The 23,621-nt window shown below is 35.7% G+C and overlaps 1 protein-coding gene across 6 annotated transcripts in view; it reads left to right on the top strand.

Annotated features, from left to right (window-relative positions):
• LOC149557486 (uncharacterized) overlaps nt 1-23,621 on the top strand; it is a 292,999-nt gene that overhangs the window by 94,525 nt on the left and 174,853 nt on the right. For all 6 annotated transcript variants that reach the window (XR_016364886.1, XM_089832140.1, XM_089832139.1 and 3 more), the window contains exon 7: nt 15,211-15,339. Coding sequence is in view for 5 of the 6 variants with exons in the window: in XM_089832140.1 (XP_089688266.1) it covers nt 15,211-15,339 (129 nt within the window). In the remaining variant the exon portion in view is untranslated. The remainder of the gene's footprint in view (nt 1-15,210; nt 15,340-23,621) is intronic.

Genomic DNA, 23,621 nt, shown 5'->3' with positions numbered 1-23,621 from the left:
ATGCAAAGAATCTGAAGCAACACTTCTATTATCTATTTTCTAACGTTGTTTATAATCACTATTTTTTTGAATTTTTAACCCCTCAATGCCAGAGAAGAACTCCTTCGGTCTCATTCTATAATCACCAACTGTTGTTACCTATGTCGCCTATGTCCAACTAGGACACATTACAATTTGGTGGGAGACACGAGTGAGAGAAGGGGTTACGTTTCTAGTTTGCTCGATTCTTGTCTAACAACTCCTGTGATTCACACAGATGAATGGACTCCTTCCGTGTAATTTCTTTAGACGCTATTGATAATGATTGCTCAACAGAAACTAGAGAGTATCCAACTATTTATCTTCCAACTACAGTCTCTCAAATATTTTCTTGGTAGTGAGAGACGGTAGATATGGTTACTATACAGACAATATCCCAATTTTTCCACCAATGTTGATGAATGAGTCTCCTACAAACAGACTTCTAATTGAGTAATGAATGCGAGTCAATCTTGATGATTTTAATTTATTTCCCTTTCAAGAAAGGTTTGAAACTCATCTGTGATACAATATTAAAACTATTAATTCAATTGATACCTACACATTGTAATGTTCCCGTTATAAAATAAATAATAAATTAAACTTTTGTAACGGGCCAGTTGATTTAATGTATCCCAGACCCATTTTTATTTTGTTTCTGTAGTTTGTGTCACTGTTGGCTATCTTTGTACACCCTCGGAAAGATTTTCTCGATGGGTATTTAAGCACGACTTGTAGGAGATCTATAGGTATGCTTTGGATTATTTGTCTCTGTACTGTGAATTCCTGTTGGAGTTTGGGATTGTTCGCCATTTCGGAAGTGAAAGATCTTCCCTATTTGGCTCATGTGGTTTCGGTGGGATTCAACCCTCACCCTATTCCGTTGTTGCATTGTATTTCTTCGCTCGGATTTGGCAAATCCGAGCATCATCTTTTGGCATAAGTATTTATTGAATGAATTGACTTATTCAAGTGTCCATTATTGTGTTTAATTTCTTGTGTTTACGAACGGGTTAGCAGTCTTGTGGGGGTCCCAACACCTAAGCGTATGAAACACTGGCATCTCTTGATGACCCTCATAGCCCGTATGGCCTCCATCTTCTCCACCCCTCCATATCACTCAAGAATCTCATTGTATGGCTCTGAGATCACCACTGTACAACTCATTACTGTACGGCCAAAAATCACTGTACAGTCTGTTCTAGACATCATACGGCCTTCTTTCACCGTACTGCATTCCACAAACGCTGTACGACCTTCTAAATATAGTATAGTCCTCAATAGCAACCGTACGAACTGTCTTGACTAGTGTACAGCCTCTGCAGCTCATCTTCTCCATCGTACGACAGCTCCAGATAGCTACCCTCATCCATATGGACTTCCTGCAGGAATATACTCGCATCTATTTTTTGTAAACAAGTCTACAAATCACTCCATCGCTAGCTCGGAATATTACACACATTTCACCTTCAGCTCGTCATATGAAGTTAAATATTTCACTCAATAAATTGTTCTTGACAAGGTGTTTCCTGTGCCCCACTATTCAACTATTAACTTCCACTGTTCTCCATACAATGAATGAGTTCTTGATTTTACCTCCGATTATTTCAACTTGTATTAAATAAATATATCCCCCGACTGCTCATACTCGACCCTACAAGTATTTTGCCCACTTGGAATTGTTTGAATAAACTAATCAAGATCTCGTTTCATTCACGGACCAATATAATTGTCTCCAACAAGAAATATTTCACCCATGACTATGCCTGACCAAAATCTCTATCACCAATGTTATATACGACAGAAACTGAGACAAAGAGTCACTCTAGTAATGGTTTGTTTGGGTCGTAGGAGTATATGCGGTAATATTACCTTTGTTACGTCTTCCTTTAACCACAAGCAGAAGTTCATGGCATGGGAAAAATATTTTGCTTCCAAACTATAGTCAAAGACCATATTTTTTCTCTACACAATTATTTCACCTGTCATCAAATAAAAATTATTTCACTGCTATTATAGTCCATCAACTTAGAAGATGACATTGAACTCTACATTGAATAGATTTGCTTGATGTCCAATGTCTAAGCTAAGCTTAACCCCGTGATCTTTCTTCGGCCTATAGTCTCAAATATCATCAATTACTAAATCCTATATCCTCTATGAGATTTGCCACAAAAATCCTTCAGAAGCCTTCAATTAATTCTCTCAAATTCTTGATGTATAATATGCTATAAAAGAAATTGAAATCCACCCTTAAAATTGTCGAATATATTACATGCTCTTCAATTAATTCGGCTCCCAAATTTTCTGTTACTTGAAAATCCACCAGATAATAAGAAAAATTGCTCTTAATAAAACTTCTTAAAGTTTTTCTCTAAATAGAAATTTCTGATAAACCTTTTTCTGAAAATTGTTTCTGTACAACTTCACAAGATGTTAAGATTTTTAACTCTGATAAACAAATGTAATGTCCCCCTTTCAAAGGCTAAATTTAACAAGTAATATTAAATAATAATAAATAAATAAATATTATATTAACTATTATCAACAAGATAGCAAATTGATATAATATAAAATTATATCAATTGATATAGTAGCAATATGTAAATTATATAATTATATAAATAATAATATAATTATAATATAATAATATATTATAATATCATTTATACTAAATAATTAGCTGATAAATAATGAATATATTTTATCAACATAAAGATTATCAATGATTATAAATTAAAATGTAAAACATTCAAACAAATAGTAATATTATTAAATAGATCATAGTATTAAAATAGAAAATTATTCAAAGATAGATAATATCATTAGTTCCATTAGTAAATACTAAATACAATTTGAACTATAATAATCATAATAACAATTAATAAAGTATAATCCAATACCAAACAATCGACATGTACTTGTCTTATGCATTGTTTATGCCAAATGACATGACCCGTTAGGAGAGAGTTTGACCAATATGTATATTGGGTCAGGTAAGGAGAGGGAGGAGGGAAGGAGAAAAGTGATGGAGAAGCGGTGGTGGAAGATGCCAAGAGCAATCGAGTTGGGCCCAAATGAATTCAAGAAAAGAGGAGAGATACTCCACGTTGAAGGAATTATCAATCACCTCATTACAGAAATACTCAGATATATTTGGGCGACTAGAACGGTATATATTCACTCAGGGATATCAAAGGATATGAAGAATGGAGAGGAGGAGAAGAAGGGACGCTATCTATATCATCCATAGCAAAGATTAGGAGACACACGACGAAGATAGAGGAAGATTGATTGAGTCAGGTAGACACCAAGGAAATTTCGGCAAATAGAAATCGATCCAGTCCTGACATAGCAGATGGCATCCAATTCGGCATCACCATCACCCCAAGAAGAAAAGACCCTACGGAATACCAAAATTAACTCCAATCTGACCTTGTCTAAAGTTCAATTCCAACCATTGGGATATAGGGACTGCGAAACAATCAGAGGATCAGGTGATAGGATACAGTGAGATTTCAGAATGTAATAACACGTACAAGGCAGGCATCGAGCACTGGAATAACACATACAAGGCAGACATCGAGCACTCTACAAAATAAAACAATAATCCACCTGAGAAACAAAAAAATCGAATACTGCTAAGTCAGGGATTGATACATTAGATATAATGAAGAAGAAAATATAAACTAATTGTATAGGCACATATCTTCAATGTTGCACTTAGATATTAGCTACGTAGATTTGTAAATCAAATATATGATTAAGTTTGGATTGAGTTGGTCATAGGGAGGGAGAGAACATAAATAAACATAAGCATTTTAAGTAGGTAATGATGGATTATAAGAAGTCACCGATACAATAAAATTGGGAGAATAGTGAGCATGAGAGATTAACGAACATGCGGTTTCCAGTCATCATCAAATAACACTAGATATCAACATCATAAGCAATGTTAGTATCGTCCTTATTAGAGCTTGAAACAGTGAAGATTAGATAGCTAAGAGGAAGATACTCATGTCGAACACAACAAATAGCGCCGATGAAAAAGAGAGGTATCGCCAAAGCGAGGAAGTCCTTGGAATAAGATAAGACACACGCTCAAGTTGACCATTGCCAAATTAGTAATATCTTGTGAGTAAGACAAGGAAAGACTACATGGCCAGTAACAATAGAGATGAAGCCAATCCTTGACATTCAACGAATAACTACATAAGGAAGAAGTCTCTTACCATTGAAGATATAGTAGATAATTTCAAACTTAAAAAGATTAAAATCAGGGGACATTACAACAAATTTCCAATAACCACACAGGCTGGTAGAATACATTGCTCTGATACCACTGTAATACCTTGGCTGGGTATTGTCTTCAAACTCTTAAATGAAAAAAAAAAAAAAATCAACAACAAATGTATGTAATATTTTACCAGATATCCACCCCAAAACCAACAATTTCGCCAATATCACAAATCAAGCCAACCTTAGAATTGTTATTGCATTATACATTAGCAATATAATAACTCTTATTACCACCCAAATCCAATCTTACAAACAGAGATATAGTCAGATTGGAAGTACTAAAAATTAGATATACAAATAAGTGCTAGTGAGACACCTGAAATGACGCCTCCACTACGATGGGTTTTCATCCACTGTCTTCCGACTTGTGGGTTTTCGTCCTCCAAGCGGGCTGAAAGTAGAAGCTTCCAATTGACTCTCCAAGAGAGCTCAATATCCAAATCTAACCCAAACAAATATCCAAGCATACTGAAATGAGCTCCTCCCCTTTTTAAACACAGCCTCGTGACCTTTCATGTCCCTCTACTTGACTCTCCATTTTCCAAATCTTGTCCTTATCCTTTTACCATTTCGTCCATTATCAACTCCCCTCTTTAATATTAAATTGACTATAATAACTTTGGATTAATTCCTCAATAGTCAGCATTAGTATAAATTGAGTTGGGCAATGAATTATTTAAATGTCTCAAAAAAGGGGACATTACATAATAAAAACTCTAGGTAACACCATGGAGGGCAATATAATTCATCATGCAATAATTAAATAAAAGTCATAAAAAATCATAAGATGTATAATGGTAAAAAGCTATCCATTAGTCATTTTGTCAAATAACTTATATATAATTATATAAGAATTGTAAAGGTTAGCCCTAGAGGGTTGTGACAATAAGTGTACAAGGAAAACATTTTTTCTGTGGTGATGAAGGATATACATCAAGTAAAAGAGACACTCCAAAACAATGTAGACAAGTACAAAGAAAGTGAAGATTTGAAGAGAAGGGGTTTGCAGTTCAAGGTTGGAGATTTGGTGATTGAGCACTTGAAAGGGAAAATTTCCCAATGAAAATATACTAAGTGGTTGATGAAGAAAATAGAAGCATAGGAAGGAGTCCATCTGAAATAGTATATGACATGTATCCTAGAGGGGTGCTTAAACTCAGAGATTTGCAAGTTGTGGACAAGAGAAGTGCACAAGCAAAAGATTATTTCTGTGGTGATGAAGGGTTTACATCCAGTAAAAGAGACACTCCAAAACAATGTAGAGAAGTACAAAGAAAGTGAAGATGTGAAGAGAAGGGATTTGTAGTTCAAGGTTGGAGATATGGTGATGGACCACTTGAAGGACAATTTTCCTATGTTCCACGGAGTTTCCGGGACGGGGACGTTTTAGGGGACGGGGACGTGTTTCCGGTACGGGTACGGGTCGAAGCCAAAATTTAGGGGACGGGACATCAGGGGACGGCGATTAAAAACATAGGGGATTTTTTTTAATATAGAGAAAAAATTCAAATATGTATATCATAACATTGATAAACCATTCACCATAGACATTTTAGAAGATAAATACATGGAATATTATCAAATGGCAAATACTAAGTGCTTCCATTATAACAATATCACATACATATATAGCAAAAATTAAAATGCCTAAAGGCTTCAAGTATCATGCTGAAATCATAATGAAATAAAGAGAAGTCCAACTAAAATAGTTGGTAAATAGTAAATACCGAACGCAGTCTTGCCTCACTAAACACAATCTTTGCTCATTGCTGCTACTGCTCTTATGTTTTTTTCCTTCCTCTTAGCAAGTATGTTAAATCGAAAAATGAGTAGAAGAGTTAGTGTTTTAATGGACCAAATATGGGTTGCATATTGTTATTATGTCTTTAAGATGACTAGGGGCCACACGAACAACAAAAATTAGGAAAAAAATTTTTTTTGGGGATGGTTTGCCTTTACCAGATTGACTGGAAAAAAGGGGACGGCCAGCAGTTTCGGGGACGGATAGGGGACGGCAAAACTGTCCCCGATACTGCTGGCCGTCCCCAAGTTTCCTGCCCAAAAAAATTGGCCGTTTCGGGGACGTTTCTGAATTCTTCAAAAAAGGGACGTCGCAGGGTACGGCCAAAATCCGTACCCGCGTCCCCGTTTCGTACCCGGTACGGGTACTAGGGTACAGAGGCAGGGGACGCGTCCCCGTGGAGCATAGCAATTTTCCCTAAGGCAAATACACTAAGTGGTTGATCAAGAAAACAGGGCACTGCAAAATAGTTCAGAAGTTTGGCAATAATGCTTATGAGATATAACTACCTTGTGGGATAGCTATCTCACCCATTTTCAATGTATTTCACTTGTATTCCTACAAAAGCTCTATGAGTCTATGTTTTAATGTAGGTGAATTAGCCAAGGAGATTGAAGATCAGGTTAAGGAACTATCACCAAGCCAACCAGTAAAATTTGAATGCATACTTGATAGCAAAGAGGTGAAAAAGACTGTGTGGAAGACTTACAAAGAGTATCTGGTCAAATGGTAGGATCTACATGAGGAGGATGCAACATGGATGACAAAGCATGATGTCAAACAACATGTAGTTGCTACTGAGGACCTGATCTCAAAGGGGAACTGAGATCTTTCTCACCTTGAGAGTATGGTGCAGGAGTACCCATGGGTCAAGGGGACTTGTTCATGATTTTTTGTTTTGAAATGTTTTTCAAATTGTAATAAGGTCATACTTACCATTATGGGACCACTTTGTAGTGTTTTGGAACCATTTTGTAAGGCCCAATGACCAAATTGCTCTTGTATTGGCATTTAGGATCTGATTGGTCAAAGTAAGTCAAACATTCCAAATGTAGGAATAGAATTTTCCATGTTTGTAAGTCATGTTTGGTATATTAGTAATGTAGAAGGGGCAAATGGAGTCATTTTATGACTAAAGTGCATAAAATGTAAAACTACAAAAGGTTGTTTGAGCAACTTTTGAAACTTTTGGGCACAAATGAAATTATGGAATCATATGGTTGTTTGGTATATTAGTAATGTAGAAGGGGCAAATGGAGTCATTTTATGACTAAAGTGCATAAAATGCAAAACTACAAAAGGTTGTTTGAGCAACTTTCGAAACTTTTGGGCACAAATGAAATTTTGTATTCCAGTTGTCAAATGGTTTGAATACTGGTTGGAATCAGTTGTGGGAGTTGGATTATGCTTATATATGCCGCTTTCGGTGGAGGCATAAACAATTGTTTAGATTTTGATTTTCTATCAATGAAATTACTCTGATTTTCCACAAGTTTTGTGGAAATGGTTGAGTTGTACAGCCTTGTACAAATTGGTACAGGTCTGAATTGCATATGGTGAGATAGTGTAGAGACTTACCTTACATTTGGTACTGGTTTGGTGAAGATCCATTAAGATTTGTTCAAGTTGTAAGCATTTTTGTTCAAACTGGTTTGAAATCCTCACAAACCTAGGGTTTTGAAGAAATTGTGATAGAAACCTAATATTTTACTAGTCAAATATTTTGATCCCCTGGGGAATAATAGGTTTGACAATGTACTTTAGAATTTTGGAGGTCTCAAAGTGGTCCAACATGGTGGGTAGAAATGGCATGATGCCCTAGGTCTGACATCTCTATGTGACATGCCTAGGAAGGGCTAATTTGGAAGAAAATTCTGTTGCAGAAATAAATTTGACAGGTTTAGGCTCTCAAAGTGATGGATTGTGTGACTTGGAGGTAAGCCAGAAGTGTTCTAGGAGTTGGTTATGTCCTATGAACATTTTGAAGGGTAGTTACTTTAGAGATGGAGACCTAATTGCCCTTTTAGGTTACTGTGATCAGTGGGGTCTCAGCACCTCTGTCCAAAAGACCCTTAATTGATTTTAAGACAACTTTTCCCAAAAGTGTGTCTGAATCATCCATTTGTTTGGTCTCTTGGTCAATGATTTGTGAGTTAAGGTCAGATTAGATTTTGGATAGGCTACAAGGAAGTAGATGCCTTTACAAAGCAATTACCACATAAACGAGTTGTGGGTTTGTTTTAGTGACTTGTACGAAGTTGTTTGGGTCTCTAAAGTCAAGAACGCATTTTGTATTAAACCTAAACCATCTTTGTGTTGGTGATCTGCATAACCCTTTTGGAGTAAGGGTTAGTGCAAAGTTGTCTTATAGGACAAAGTGGTTGAACTTTGTAGTGAATTTGTGTCAAGCGATTGATGGGTTTTAGAACTTGTCAATGCACCTTTCTAATCATGCTTGTGGTAGAAGCCATATGTTGGTCAAGAAGCTATGGAGAAGTCAAAAGCCTTGTATTGAAGGTCTAGGTTGTTGAAATTCCTTTGGGTGAAGAAGGCTTAAATGAACATTGTTAGTAGATGGATAGAGTGTTTTCCACCTTGCTAGGTGCCTCTGCACTGTGGAGTCACTCAATGCGACATCATCATGGAATCTCTCAACATGGTATCCAACATGGCTACTCCCATGTGTGGAAACAAGCATATACACAAATGCCCATCTCAAAATCACTCAACGTGATGTCATCATGGAATCTCTTAATATGACATCCACCATGGCTACTCCCATGTGGAAAGATACACATCTCTCAAGTACTTTTATCTCATATTTCTACATCTTAGACAAATATGCATTAAGGAGGAATATCTCGTGAGGGCTTTCACCTCGTATTTCTCTATTTTAGAGAAATATGCAATAAAGAGCAATTGATGTTGAGACCCCTCAGTAGAGACTCCCTCTCAGCAAGAGCAATATTCTCACACTGGAATGACAGAGTTTCTCACAACTTTGATTATCACAATAAATTACAGTTGGCTCCAATGTTCGATCAAACAAGGAGCTTTTGAAGCCACATTGCTTCTCGAGCTTTTTGGTTGTCCATAAAGGACTTGGCACTCTCCATGTGCTGCTCAAGCTCCCTCTTCATCTCATCAAGATCTATCTTTAAGTAATAATAGTAGTCTCTTGTCTCGACTTCATCTTCTCCAACAAATTAACCTTTTGATCGGTCCCCTTGACCTGTGTTACAAGGTTCGCTGAATTTTTGGCTCTAGGTTCAAAATTTGGCGACCGTTAAAAAATATTAAAAAATTTGCAGAAATTTCTCCTAAATCTGTATGGCTAGTCAATTATTGTCGCTTTTGAAACCCTAAGTGCAAGTGAGTCCATGTACAGGTCACGGGTTATTTTTGAAACCGTGAATGCAGTGAAGTCCATGTACAATTGCAGGTCATGAGTTGTTGGTAACAAATTCTCCTGCAACCTCTCAACATCTCTTGATTACCCTGCAAACGACATCTGTTGTAAAATATCCATACCGCTGAACGTCTGCAGAAAACTCCACTTCTGTTCCTCTTCGTTGGCGATTTGTGGCATGATTATATTGATGTTTAATGTTTTGATATTATTTAATTTTAGGTTTAGTTAATAGTTTTAAATTTTTAGTATAGTATGTTTAACATTTTAAGATTATTTAATTTTAGGTTTGGTTAATAGTTATAAGTTTTTTGTTATTATTAATTTATCAATTAGAAGTTCATTTTGGTTATAATATTGGTTATAATATATAATTTGTTTTACTGTTATTAATTTTATATTATTTATCAAATATTAAAACATGTCAATATTATTATATATTAATTATTGTATAATAATAAATAGCATATACTTATAATTAAACATGTCAATACTTGTTATTTTATATTATTTATCAATTATTAAACATTATAATAATAAAAATAGCATATACTTATATTTTTTTGAAAATTACATTGGGCGAATTTATTGTTGAATTTTTTTTCGATTTTTTTGATGTGTCGAACTTCATAGCCATCGAACTTGAACTTGAACCTTTTGACTTAGCCCTTGACTGTCTCCAAACAACTACTGTACATGCTTTGTCCAATTGAAAGAAAGAACCTGCAAATTGCAGTTACATCCAAGTACAAGCCCATTATTTGTAAATTCATTCCCATAACTCACACAAGATGAATACTCTGAGTCTTTGTTGATTAAACTTGGCTTCCATCTGTAGCAACTGATACAATAGTAAACACAAAAGCCCAATGTGGTGACTCTCTTGTTTTTGCCAAGGTTTCCTTAATAATGCCAATTCAATAGGTCTGTAATTATACCAATGTAGTGTCTTTGCGCACATATCATTTCCAATTGCCAATACTAGAAAGTCTAGATGATAAATGTTAAAACATCAAACCTAATAATAGAAGGCAGGTTCCATTAGAATATTCAAGCAAAACATCAAATAATATGAATAATCAGTATTTCAGATAATCTTATTACTTCACAATGATAATTATTGGCCTACGACAGCTATAATCTTTTATGGTTCTTTCAGTTATCATCTGGGTAATAATAAACTCACATAATCTTGTCACAGATCTATCCATGGACCTACAATATGCCAATTTAAAATGTAAACTCTCAAAGCAGTCATAATATTAGTTTTAGAAAATAGGACTTATCTGCAAATTTGTTCAGCAAGAGACAGGAGATACTGAACTAGAGGAATTGGATACAGCTTCATTAGTTTGCCTCACAAACTAATCCTCCTTAAGATTACTTTCATTGCACTTGAGGGCTAGCTTGTCGATTTGGCTAAACAGCCTAGGTATCGCCGTGGACATATCTGGCCTCCTATATTCCAATCCCACGCTGTTCACATCTTTTTTTCTTCCATGCCTTTTCAGATTCCCAATCTTTTCTTGCATGTTCTGGGCATCTTTATGTCTATATGCTTGTGTAATCTGGCGATTCTCATGATCGGCCAAGCCCACCAGCACAAGCACAAATACATAGCTTGTGAATATGATCTTTGTCAGAAATACGATCCCCTACTATATAGGGATCTGTAGTAGATGCCTGCTGCTCACTCAGTGTCAGACCCCTTTTTGTTTTTGCCAGAGCTTTCCTGGGCTGGAAATGCTGCAGAGTGGAGATTCTTCCTTATCCTAAAGATAAAGCTCATGGCGCCTTACTATAATGAAGAGGGGTTCACTGCACTCACCCATAGGGCAGGAGAGGACCTCTGTGTGCAGGAGGTCCTACTAATAGGGTCCTGCTGCAAAAGTTCCATATGAACTTCAAACCGGGACACAAACATCTTGATGAACAGATAGTTGTGAAGTGAGTATATAGTAGATATGTGTGGAGAAGAGCATTTAAAGGGAAGTTGAGAGAGCTATCTGATTGTTGATCTCGATAGAATGAGAAGGTGAGCCCTCGAGCACCGCCTGAAACTCGTAAAAGCCTCCAGAGGCTCCACCTTGCCTTTCTCTTCTTCTACAAGACATGCATTCTGTTTTTTTATCACTGGTACCTTTGAATAGCAGAGGCATAGAAATAGAACCTCCCCACCCACCTCACCCTTCTTCACCTTCTCCATGATTCCAACTATTGTAAAGCGTTGTATCCCTGCATGACCACTCTTAATTTTTCCATCGGTGACTCATATGAGCTCCCCACCCTCATTTTGCCCCTTTTACTTTCGCTTAGATTCTCTTTGTTGCGCTCTGTCGAAGAGCAGGCTATACGAGCATTCATGCAGTTTTGATCATGCTGTGCGGAGGAAAGCAAGACAACACTGATATTTTCAAGATAAACACAATCTAGGCATTGGCATTTGCTTTAGCAACAACAAAAATGAGTTGTTGAAAGACTCTGCACATTGTCACAGAAATGAGAGAAAAAGAAACATTGAGCTAGAAGTGGCTAAGTACGCCAGTCTTGCCAAGCAGGTGGCTGATTGGGATTCACAAATTTTTCTGAAGATAGAAGAGCTTCAGAAGTCTTTGCATGAGATAATACCCACTTTCCTAGACTGTACCCGTCTCCTCTCAACTATAGGCCTTTAGAGCCCTGCAATGTCATTACAATCAGAATCACAATTTTAAGACAGGAGAACTCAGAATTGAAATCCGGTCCTATTTCATTCTATCCTTCTTTTGCCTTGAATTTGGCCCTGATACCATCTTGGAGATTCATACCAGAAATAAAGATAAACATCAAACAAATGAACAAAACGCACAGAAGATACCTTGGGAAAACCCTCCAACTTGATGGAAAAAATCCAGCCACACGGGAATCACTTTATTAATGGAAAAACAAAAGTCTGATCTGCAAAGCAATAATAAATTCTGCTCTGAATATCTATGCAACAATGAATAAAATAGTACAGTTGAACAATCAGCACCATGTATCAAGAACATCTCCTGTAAGTAATAACATGTCTCTGCACATAAAGAGGTGGACTATTCATTGTCTTTGACAATGAAGAGTGTGCCGTTACCAATGAAACGACACCAATACAATTGACGCCAGATTAAATGACTCTTCACTGTCTTGAAGTCTGTCCATTTGAAAAATAACAGCTGTTGATGAACTAGAAACATCTGGGCAATTGTTATAAAGAGAGAAGAGTATCTAATAATTTTGGAGAAAGGTACCTCGCAAAGCTATATCTCCAACAATAAAGCTTTGCATTTTCTACTTTTAATAAGGACATGATATGATAAAGCGACACACTTTATGCCCCTGAAATTAGCACCATAATTTTCAGTTGCTTGCTTCTTTGAAATTTAGTATATAAATGATTCAGGTTTCTAAGTCTTATCAATTGTCTGCATTTTCATTTGATTGAATGCGAATCCAGTTCGCTGTAAAGTAATACTAAGAATATAAGAATTTGGATGTAAGAACAGATACACTTCAGCGTTTCCTCAAATGAAGAAACACCATCAAATACAACATCCTTGTGAAAGATGGACTGCAATAGGATCCCTTGTATGATAGGCTTTACACTCCTTTCAACATTCCATCAGGATGCATTATAAGTCATGGTATTGACCTTCAGCCCTTTCTCATTTAGAATGTGTGATCAAGCAATATTAGCAGCCAATCTATAGTGGATAGTAATATCTTTGTTAACACATGGCTTCTGAGATGTCATTATGAATAACTTTGGTAGGCACTGTGTTAATAATGTACCTTGGACACCAATCTTCTTCTCCCCAAAATATGTATGGTGTACCTTTTCCTTGATACAACATACCATCTCAACAAGTGACCTTTTCTATCTTTTTACAACACTAATCTATTAGGGAGTATAGGCAGCTGTATTCAGCAATACAATATCATGGTTGGACAAAACTCATCCAAACCATTATTGACATTCTATCCTCTTGCCTTTCTGATCTAAAACATTGCACATGATGTTCAAATTGTTTCTCCAGTATGAACGCCAAGGTCTATGACATATTACATTAAAACAACTTTGCGTGGAGAGATCATCAATGAATGTCAAACTACTCCTTGCTGTGGCAATAATTGGATGGTTCATGGGGAATGGATTAGTGTGAAATAACTCAGATGGGCCTTTATGAATCCATGCATTCCCTTCAAACTCTTCATAATGATATTTCCTAGAACACATTGTTCTTTCCCATCCCTGGATGTAAAAACTAAAAGTGACCAATGGACTACAGTTTCTGCTTCATCCAACTGGGTGTTACTGAAATCAAGGCACCCCAACCTCTTCTCCCACAATTGGCTTGTATCTTGTGGGTCGCCGGTAATGGATATAAACCTCTTTTTGTAACATGATTGAAACCTGTGAACATATTTTTTGCAATGCTCATCAAACTTACTGCCACCAAGTACTGAAAGTTGTTTCTTTTACTTTTCTCAACAAACTTTACCAGGATGGAGCTGAACGGTATTTTCCCGCTGAAATTTTTGATAAACTTGCAACGGATTCACTCTTAAATCAAGAGCTGCTAAATGTCCCTAATCATGCCATCTTGTAGCCCTGCATCATCATCACCAACATTATAGAGCTAAATCATCCGCAATAAAAAACTTTATTATCATTGACCATGCCAAACTTCTACAACAAACTATCATCCTTGTCCATATTCTGATTGCAGCCAGAATTCATAATAAACTTACATTTGGAAGTCTGGGGATGAAATACATGAAAAATATGAGCTACAAGAATGTTAGTTTTACTCTTTTCACTGGTTCTCTCCTTACATTTAAGTTTTTAACAATGAGATGTCAATCTACTATATTTTGTAACAATTGTTCTTGGCTACATAAACTGTTTTTCCTTGTACGCATGATATTATCTTGTTATATTCTGTTCATATATTCCTGTAACCATATAGAAAATTGCCATCAAGCTTCTGTTTGTTGAACTGGTAGGATTCTTGGTTTGAATTATCATTACTATCATCTAACTTATAATCTGCACCGAATCATTGATATATTGTAAGATGAGCATAAATGAAATAAGCTGTTTTGTAAGAGTGAGGTGGTAAATGATATAATTTACTCTTGACAAGTTGCCAAACTCTTCGCTGCTGTCTTATTTGTTTCAGTTTTAAATTTCAAAATCATGAATTGTATAGTTTTTTATGTTTATATAACAATTCAGTCCATCAAAATGACTTGTATCTGTTTGCCTTTAATGTATATTTAATATCTGTTTTCAAGGATATAGGGACATACATACATTGGTGACAGCTAGAGCTTAAGTCTCCCATTCTAGGAGTTCTACAGAAGGCCTATTTGAATACAACATAATAAGCAGAGGGATTTATATCAGGGCCATGTGCTATTTTGTTTGTGTTATTTGTGTTTGGTGCTTAAAACATAACGTCATTTGTTCTTTTATGTCTCTGATGGTTTCCACCTATTTGGTGACTTGCTCTTTTAATTGCCCTTGAGGTGGAAACACATACAGAAAGTTGTATTGAAGATTTTAGCCAGTAAAAACAAAATTGACCGATTTCTGTTGTTTCAGTTTGCACTCATTTGGATTGGTTTCACATTTGAAACAATTCAATTATATTTTTTGAATCAGGTGAGAATAGCAATGCTTGAAGCTATCAATTCTGTTGTCTTATGCGGATTACCAGCTGGGACAGTTGCAGAGTTATTGATTCCTTCTGTAAAGGTTTTAGCATTGGATCGAACAATAGGAGTGCGTGAGGTAAGCTTGGTGTTTTTATGCTTATATATATATATATATATATCGCAATTGATGTGGATGAATTTTATAACAATGTATTTGATACTTGACCCTGCAATTCATGGCTAGCCTTAATTTTAAAGCAAATTGTCTTCGAAGCATATCACTAGTGAATCATACTTATATAGAACATTGTGTTATTTAATTCCTGCTTTATAAATTAGCACATCCTGATGTTTCTTAGATTAGATCATTTTCCATTATTTGGTTATGCAATTTGTAATGTTTACCCCGGATTTGTTTTGAAGTGTTTAGTTATGCCATTATCGGAAATAATTTTCTGATAATAAAAATCAGATTTATCTCTTTCAGTGCAAAAGACATTTGCACTGCTATTCCATTAGAAACATTGGGCCTTTCACATACATTTCATCATACATACCTAAGAAACACAGGTATTAGCTTTATCACTAAAAGAACATAAGAAATCCCAGGTATTAGCTTTATCACTAAAAGAACATAAGAAATATAAGGCAATGCATATTGTTCCAGACCTGAAAAGTGTACTGAAGAAGACAAATCTCTGAATGATGAACCAAAACATGATGAAGTTTTCTGTCAAGAATGAATTCTATGGGTAAACTATATACAAATTCACATAACTAACCTTTACAAGATGAATATGTACATTTTTAATGGAATGAATAAGCATATGCCCGCTTCTGCAAAAAAAATGAAATCGGTGAAGAGTAATCTGATTTCAACAAGTACAACTCTGTATGCCAGAATCATCAGCTGCACCCAAGAGGTCTCGAATTTTTAGCATAAAAAATGAGCATCACATTGCTCAAAAACAAATTGGAAGTAGCTAAAACACTTCCAAACAATCAACAATTGACTCCTACTTCCCTTACAGAGTTATTGTGCCAATCCTCTTGAACGATGGAAAATCTTAATGAGTGGTGGATGGTATGCATCCAAATAAGATATAATCAGAAACTATGAACTGTTCTCACCAAGGAACATCCCTCTGGTCACCATAGCCTTTCAAAATGCTCTATTGGTGACCACTATGCTGATTTCAAAGTAATAAAGAAGCTCCACCTTGTTTGTGTTGCACCACTCCATTCTTCATATGTTTTTCATTAGAGGATCTTCTGATGCAACTCAAGGCTACTTTCCCAAACAAATTGTCTCCAGTGGAACAATTCCTAGTGCAACCCACAAATTGCACATTTGTGATACTACAATCATTTTGATAGCCCCTTTTTGCTCATCATTGCTAGTGGTGCCATCTTGGACTTCTTGCATCTCAACCATGCAAACATTTTCCACTATAGGTCTAGAAGCAATAGATGCCAAATCTTCATGCCAAAACAAGTTCTGAACTTATTTTTGGCTGCTGTTCTAAATTTTTTAGCAACCTTGCAACATTGTTTTAGAAACTTTTCAAAACTTATGAGCATATGTCATAAAGAAGTTACATCTTCAATTACACATATAAAGGGTGTTCACTGCTATATCTGGTAAATTACATACATGAAATAATAATTGTGATGACCCTTTTTTGGGTCAGTCATGTTTGACATGTATCTAATCAATCATACTTTATATAAGTCTTAGAATATGTCCATAATAATAATTCCAATTACCCAATCATATTATTATTTGGCTAATGGATGGATGGTATAGGTGTAATGCAAATTGCATTGACACCAGCTATGGACTCCCTCAATGTTTATAGGTCCAACTCCGCATCCCGAAGGCTTACAAATCGCTGACCCCTACCCTCTATTGGGATATGATCCATTACTTGGATTTATACATGCCCCTCCTTAGTAATACCATAATCCTAAAGTTATCTTTAACTCTTATATCCAACCTTGTTAATATTCTTGCTCGTGACAGAAGTAGTGGGTGTTAACCAAGCTGCCTAGATACCACTATCAATGGATTCTCTCAAAGTTTATAGGTCCAATTCGTACTACAAAGCCCTACAGAACATTGACCCCTACCTTATCTTGGGACAAAGATCCATTGCTTGGAATTTACCCAAGCCCCTCCTTGGCAACAGTTCATTCCTCCCTTGTTAGCCAAATAGTAGTAGGATTGAATGCAGATATGTATTTCTGATTTTTCTATTATAGTTGATATTACAATCTCATTATTGTAAGATAAGATAAATTTATTAATGCCCAACAAGAGACCACCGAAAGGGTCTAAGGGACTGAAAGTATACAACCAATGAAACAACAAGCTACGTGAACACAAAACAGTGTCTAGGAAAGAAGCAAAAGAAACAAAAGAACTAACAATGAGGCAAGGACTAGGGATCCTTCCTCAGCTGGAATAAATCCATCACCGAAGAGTATAGTCATGAGTCGTTGCTGAGAATTGCTGGAGGCGTGTTGTTGATGAGTGAAGCTGTTGTGGGGTCTCACAGAGCTGAAGTGATTACTGGTAGAGTTACAGAATGGCTGCTTCACCCCTCGCCCTAGGGACAAAGGCGAGAAAAGGCGGTGATGAGCTAGTTCGAGGCCTGTTTCTGAAGGAATAGGAGCTGCAAAGTATGCTCGCGGAGCTACATAGGCTCTTAGAGGTAAAGCGTGAGGCACCTCTAGTCCATGCAGCCAAAGAAATCTGTAAGGGATCTGCACTCTCTGAATAAGAAATAAAATCTCCCTATGATCTCGTAATAAGCACGGCAACAAAAAAATGAAGTGGATCTCATCTCAGCCTCAACCAAGGTGCACATGTGACAAACCTAGTCCTCTCTATCCATGTGGTGATCAATATTCATATATATAAACATGTATATCATATAGATATAATATATCTTAAAATCATATAAGATTATTCATTTCTTCCTCCTTTTAAAGAAATCTTATTGTATTTATATTCTCCTTTATATTCATAATCCATTTGAAAAGTCAAACCCCTTCATAATTACAATCCACGTGAAAAATCACAACCCTTCATAGTTACAATCCCTTTGAAAGTCACAACCGTTCATAATGATAATCTTTTCAAAAAGTCACAATACTTTTTAATTACAACATTTTTTATTAGTCACAAGCATTCATAATTATAACCCTTTCGAAGAGTCGCATCTTTTCAATATCATTGATACCTTTGAGAAAGTCATTTCCTTATTTTCTTCACATTACTGTAAAGTTTCTGCAAATTCTTTGGACTGAATATGGATTAAATTCTGCCCTCTCTATCATCTTATAACTTACTGTGAGTAACTTCAGATTATTGCCTTTAACTGGATTAGAAATGTAAATCAAAATTCTGTGTTTTACTTCTGCAATTCATATGAAGGCAGTAATGACTAAGGAGCAGATTTGTATTGATCTTGTGTGTCCTTAGACTTCATCCTTACCCTCTATAAATATAGGAATCAAGGGACATGTTCTTAGAAAGGACATGTCTCTTCCAAAATTATTTGCCTAATCCTCTAGAAGTCGGGGACTTTCTAAGGATGATTAAGTTTAATCACAAACATACACAATTAAGTTTATTTGAGTCTTAAACAAACATCCTAAGGATAGGCACCGATCTTACAAGGGAAGCAATGCAAATAACTTAGTCCTATATTTATCATGTCATCTCAGATTGAATTGATCTCTTTTCAGATTAGTATGCTTTAACAAGTTACAGAATTAACACTCCCTCTTAACTTGATAATCATACTGAGAGATATCATATCTAGCAACATCAATAAAGATGAACAAGCAAGATTTGATACTCTATATCTATTTGAATCTCCTTAGCATGTGGTATCATAGAACACATAATACAATGTCATATTACTATGCCTGTAGTATGACAAATCACTGAGACTAGTGATAACAGTATTGCAAAGAATACAATGTACAGGGTAAATTTGAAGAGTATTTTAATTTCTTTATTAATCCAAGTTGTGACTCATAGATACTGGTATTTCTATAGCACAACACGATCTTGAGTTTAAGACCTACTAGAATACAAGATAAACCTAGAGAATAATAACATTCTTCCTTTATCCAAATTGTGACTCATTGACATAGCAATGTCAATATCACAATATGATCTTGAACTCATCTAGATCATACAGTAGAACTCTACTATTTAGCACATTATCTAAGAGATCGTCATCTCTCATAATGTCTTATATACAAGTGTTCATTATCTCAGAGATCGCCACTTCTTAAATAATGAATACAAATGGTGTTAATATCATGGATCTTCTGCAAATGTTTACACTCCTATAGATGATCCTATTTGGACAAATTGCTAGAAGAGTAGACTTATGAATTTCGGTGTGTCTTCTAATCTGCAATCTAGCCCTCCCTTATACCTAGCTCAAGGGGCATGTTCATTGAATGGACATGTCCCTCTCTAGGTCGGCCTACTTCAAAACATGATTGTTTCCTCAAGATTGGTGCCCATTCCAAGAGTTACTAATGGTCAGTAACTAACTAACCACACTAGTAAATAAGAAGGCTTATAAAAGCCACAAGGAAGATGCCGATCTGTCTAGAGGGGACAATATGTTCTAGTGACCAATACTTAAGGGAACTCATGCATTCAGATCAGACTGATCTGAAAATCAGAACACTTGTCTTGTCAAAGTTACAAGGAATTAACACTCCCTCTTAACTTGATAAGTGATAGAAGCATATCTAGCAGCATCAATAGAGATGACTAAGCATAGATATACACTCTATACCTTTCTGAATTTCAAGCATGATGTATCATTATACAAATGATACTTGAAAAGACAACATATTACAAATCTTGTAATATGAGTTATCACCGGAGCTTGTGATCAAATCATTAAGCATCGTTCGTAATACAAACTATCAAATCACCTAGGCTTGCAACACAGGGTGTTTGACAAGGCTTGTGAATGAAGTATTACCTGAGCTTGTGATAACAGTATTGCATAGAATGCAATACTCAGGATAAAGACTAGAAAATAATTAAATTCTCCCTTTACCCAAGTTGTGATGTTTGGAGTTTTAGAAATGTCACTATCACAACATGATCTTGATTTCGTCCAAGATCTAGATTCTAACAACAATCCATTACTAGAATGCCTTACACAGGATAAAATCTGGAGAATAATTAAATTCTTCCTTTATCCAAGTTATGACTCATAGGCACATAACATGATCGTGAATTAAGATCTGTTAGTACACGGGATAAAATTCGGAGAATAATTAAATTCTTCCTTTATCCAAGTTGTGATTCATAGACATAGAAATGCCTCCATCACAACATGATCTTAAATTTATCCAAATCTGCCAGCAGTTCTCTACTGGTTAGAACATTATCTCAGAGATCGTCACCTCTTATAATGTCTCTATACAAGTGTTCATTATTTCAGAGACCGTCACTTCTTAAATAAAAAACACAAATGGTGAAGTCCCATAACAGTCAATATCCTGACAATAATATAAATTATCATAAGAATACAAAACAATTCAATCATACCTAGATCTTTCCTGAGATGATCACTCTCAGAGAGTTTTGATAAGAATACCTGCTTTCTAATTTCGAGTACTTAAGGATAAAGTCTAGAGAATAATTAAATTTTGTCTTTATCTAAGTTGTGATTCATAGACATCGAAATGTCCCTTTCACAACACAATCTTGAATCTATTCAAGATTTGCTAGTAGTTCTCTACTGATTTAAAACACCATAAGATCATTTGCTATCACTGCAAATTCGTGCTGGAGGATTGTTTTCTATTACTACAAACTGATGCTACAAGACTATTTGCTGAGAAATGCTTCTATACCATGATGTTTATAAGGTAGGCCCATTAGATGGTTTCTCACTTTAGATTTTCCAAACTCCTACTAGATATCAAATCTTCCGAGCTCCCTATTCAAGGTTGCCTTGATGAGATGTTAGCCTCCCTTTGAATCCAAAATTCTTTCCTACAAGAACATTCTTCAAAAAAAATCAAGGCATATACTCTTCTTATAAAAACACAAGTGAAAGATATTATAGACATAAGGTAAACAAAGAGCTCAAGTACAATAGATACTTATCTTTCCATCATAACTTTGATGAGAGCTTTTGTACTTTACGAGTATACACCATCTTGACATGGCACACTCAGTCTGAGTTTGTATAACCTAGATCCTGGGGAGTCAACTCGATCTTCTAGGTACTCTCTGACATATAACCTTCTTATAAGATGATACTTATGATTCTCTGCTACAAATTCTTTATTACTTGGGAATCAATAAAGCATGGTCTACTGCCTCCGAGTCAAAATTCACCATTGCAGATCATTTAGCTTCTCCTTTTGTCAGGAAGGCATACCATGCTAATATCCATGATCTTAGTGTCATAACATGATGTCACTTTATTCCCTCCTTTCTAAGAGAACCAATACTAATAATTTGAATAGTCATGAGGTTATATAGAATGCATTTTTTCTAAGTCCACAATCATTGACACTCCCTCTGGATTTGAGGGAAGATCAGAACTGCCTTGAGTAAAATGATCTGTGGTCTCATGATGTAATCTTTATCCATGTGCATCTCATCAGTGATTCTATCCACGAGTTATCTTCATTGATGAAATCCCTTTCAAACAAAATAATTGAGTTTGTCTAAGATGATAGAATCATTTGTTTTTATTCCAAGGTTCCTTTTATAGTGGATCAAACTTATTCTGAATGGGAGTTTCCTTTCAATAGAGCGGCATTTGGCTTACTCTCTGTAAATTCTCCAAATGTCTCCATGTCTAGGAACTAATAAACAATTTTACACCTGTCGATGATCATCTCAAATCTATCTACAGCCAATATTAATAATGGAGATATTATCGTTTTCAAGAAATCTGTATAAAGGCAATCTACAGGCAAGACAAAAGTCAAATCCATTGTGCAAATCGATACTTCAGATTTTGCCAAATGTTATTACAAGTCAAATAGGTATTCAACCAGTACACATGCATATCGAATAATTTTGCTTCCCCTTTTGAATTATAGCTCGTAATTTAAACAAAGTCTTTTCCTACATGTAGTTTCCTTGGAGTCTTTCCCAGTGGAAGGAAATCCATGCTTATGCAGTCACTATTAGATTTGACACAACTTTCTCCTTTGCATACAAAGGTGGTGGTCTAGATGTCACACGTCTCTTTATTTCTCTTTGATATTATTTACTAATACTTCTCAGATACTTTGAAAACTGAGCAATACCATAGCGGGATTCTCAATTCTCAATGGTCGAATCCACATTCAATTTCCTCTACTATAATATAATATAGAGAGTAAAGATGGTAACCATCCCTCCAATCCACGCTCTTCTGAAATTATAAATAAAATGGTACACATTGGTGAATCATCCCTCTCTAACCTACACACATTTTTGAGTAGGCTTCCTTATTGGCGAGTCATGCTTTACTTAACGTGAACTTTCCCTGGTTTGAACAATTAGGCCGTGGATATTTTGGTGGCCGTAGATACGTGCCCCTGTAGTGACCCTTGACCCTTGGTCTTTGCTTGAATGAATGAATCAATTTTCCCATCTTCAATCTCTGATTGAACTGACTATGCATGTCACGGGCTGCCAATTATTTCATGTCGCTCCTAGTTGGTATGAGATAACTAGCTATTTCTCTTATTTGCAAGACATCCTTGATAATAAGCCATTTTAATACAACAAACCCTTTGAATTCCACAAGCCAAGTTAGGATAAAGCTCATTGTCAACATAAAGAATGGAAATTGCTTAGCTACTCGATTGCCATGACATACAACTAGGTGATAGTTACAAACTAGAATAATGATACCAAGGAGAGAAATTCACACATAAATGAACCACTCCTTATTAAAAACATCACCAGCCATGACATCTGCTTCCTTCACTTTGATTTTCCATCTTATAGACCACATTGTTCCTGCGGTAACATTAATCCTGCTCAGTCTTGTAGCAATATAGTAATCTGTTTCAGAAATTGTTGGCTAGGTATGTCTCGCAATAATATATTGTAGATATTATTCTTCTTTCTTCAATCGGATGGGATCAATGTAGTCTTAGAATATATTAAAGAATAATTTAATGTATGATAATCCCTCCATGCTGCTATGCAGTAGTCATCTACTGATACCGGCTATGTATGTCGTCTATATAGTTGCAGTTGACATTATATCTTTTATTGATTCTCTTCTATATATTCCATGTTCCTCCATCATTCCCAGCCTTATACATGTTGTTCCTAGTCCTTGAGACACAATGGTGTCACGACATATATTAACCATAACAACGTCACTTAACATATATGTTAATTAAGGGCAA

The sequence above is a fragment of the Cupressus sempervirens genome, chromosome 5, assembly GCF_028749045.1.
Source record: "Cupressus sempervirens isolate cs-2001-9-10 chromosome 5, ASM2874904v1, whole genome shotgun sequence".
Lineage (NCBI taxonomy): Eukaryota > Viridiplantae > Streptophyta > Pinopsida > Cupressales > Cupressaceae > Cupressus > Cupressus sempervirens.
Note: the sequence above shows the minus strand (reverse complement) of the source record. Positions and strands in the feature narration are given on the sequence as shown.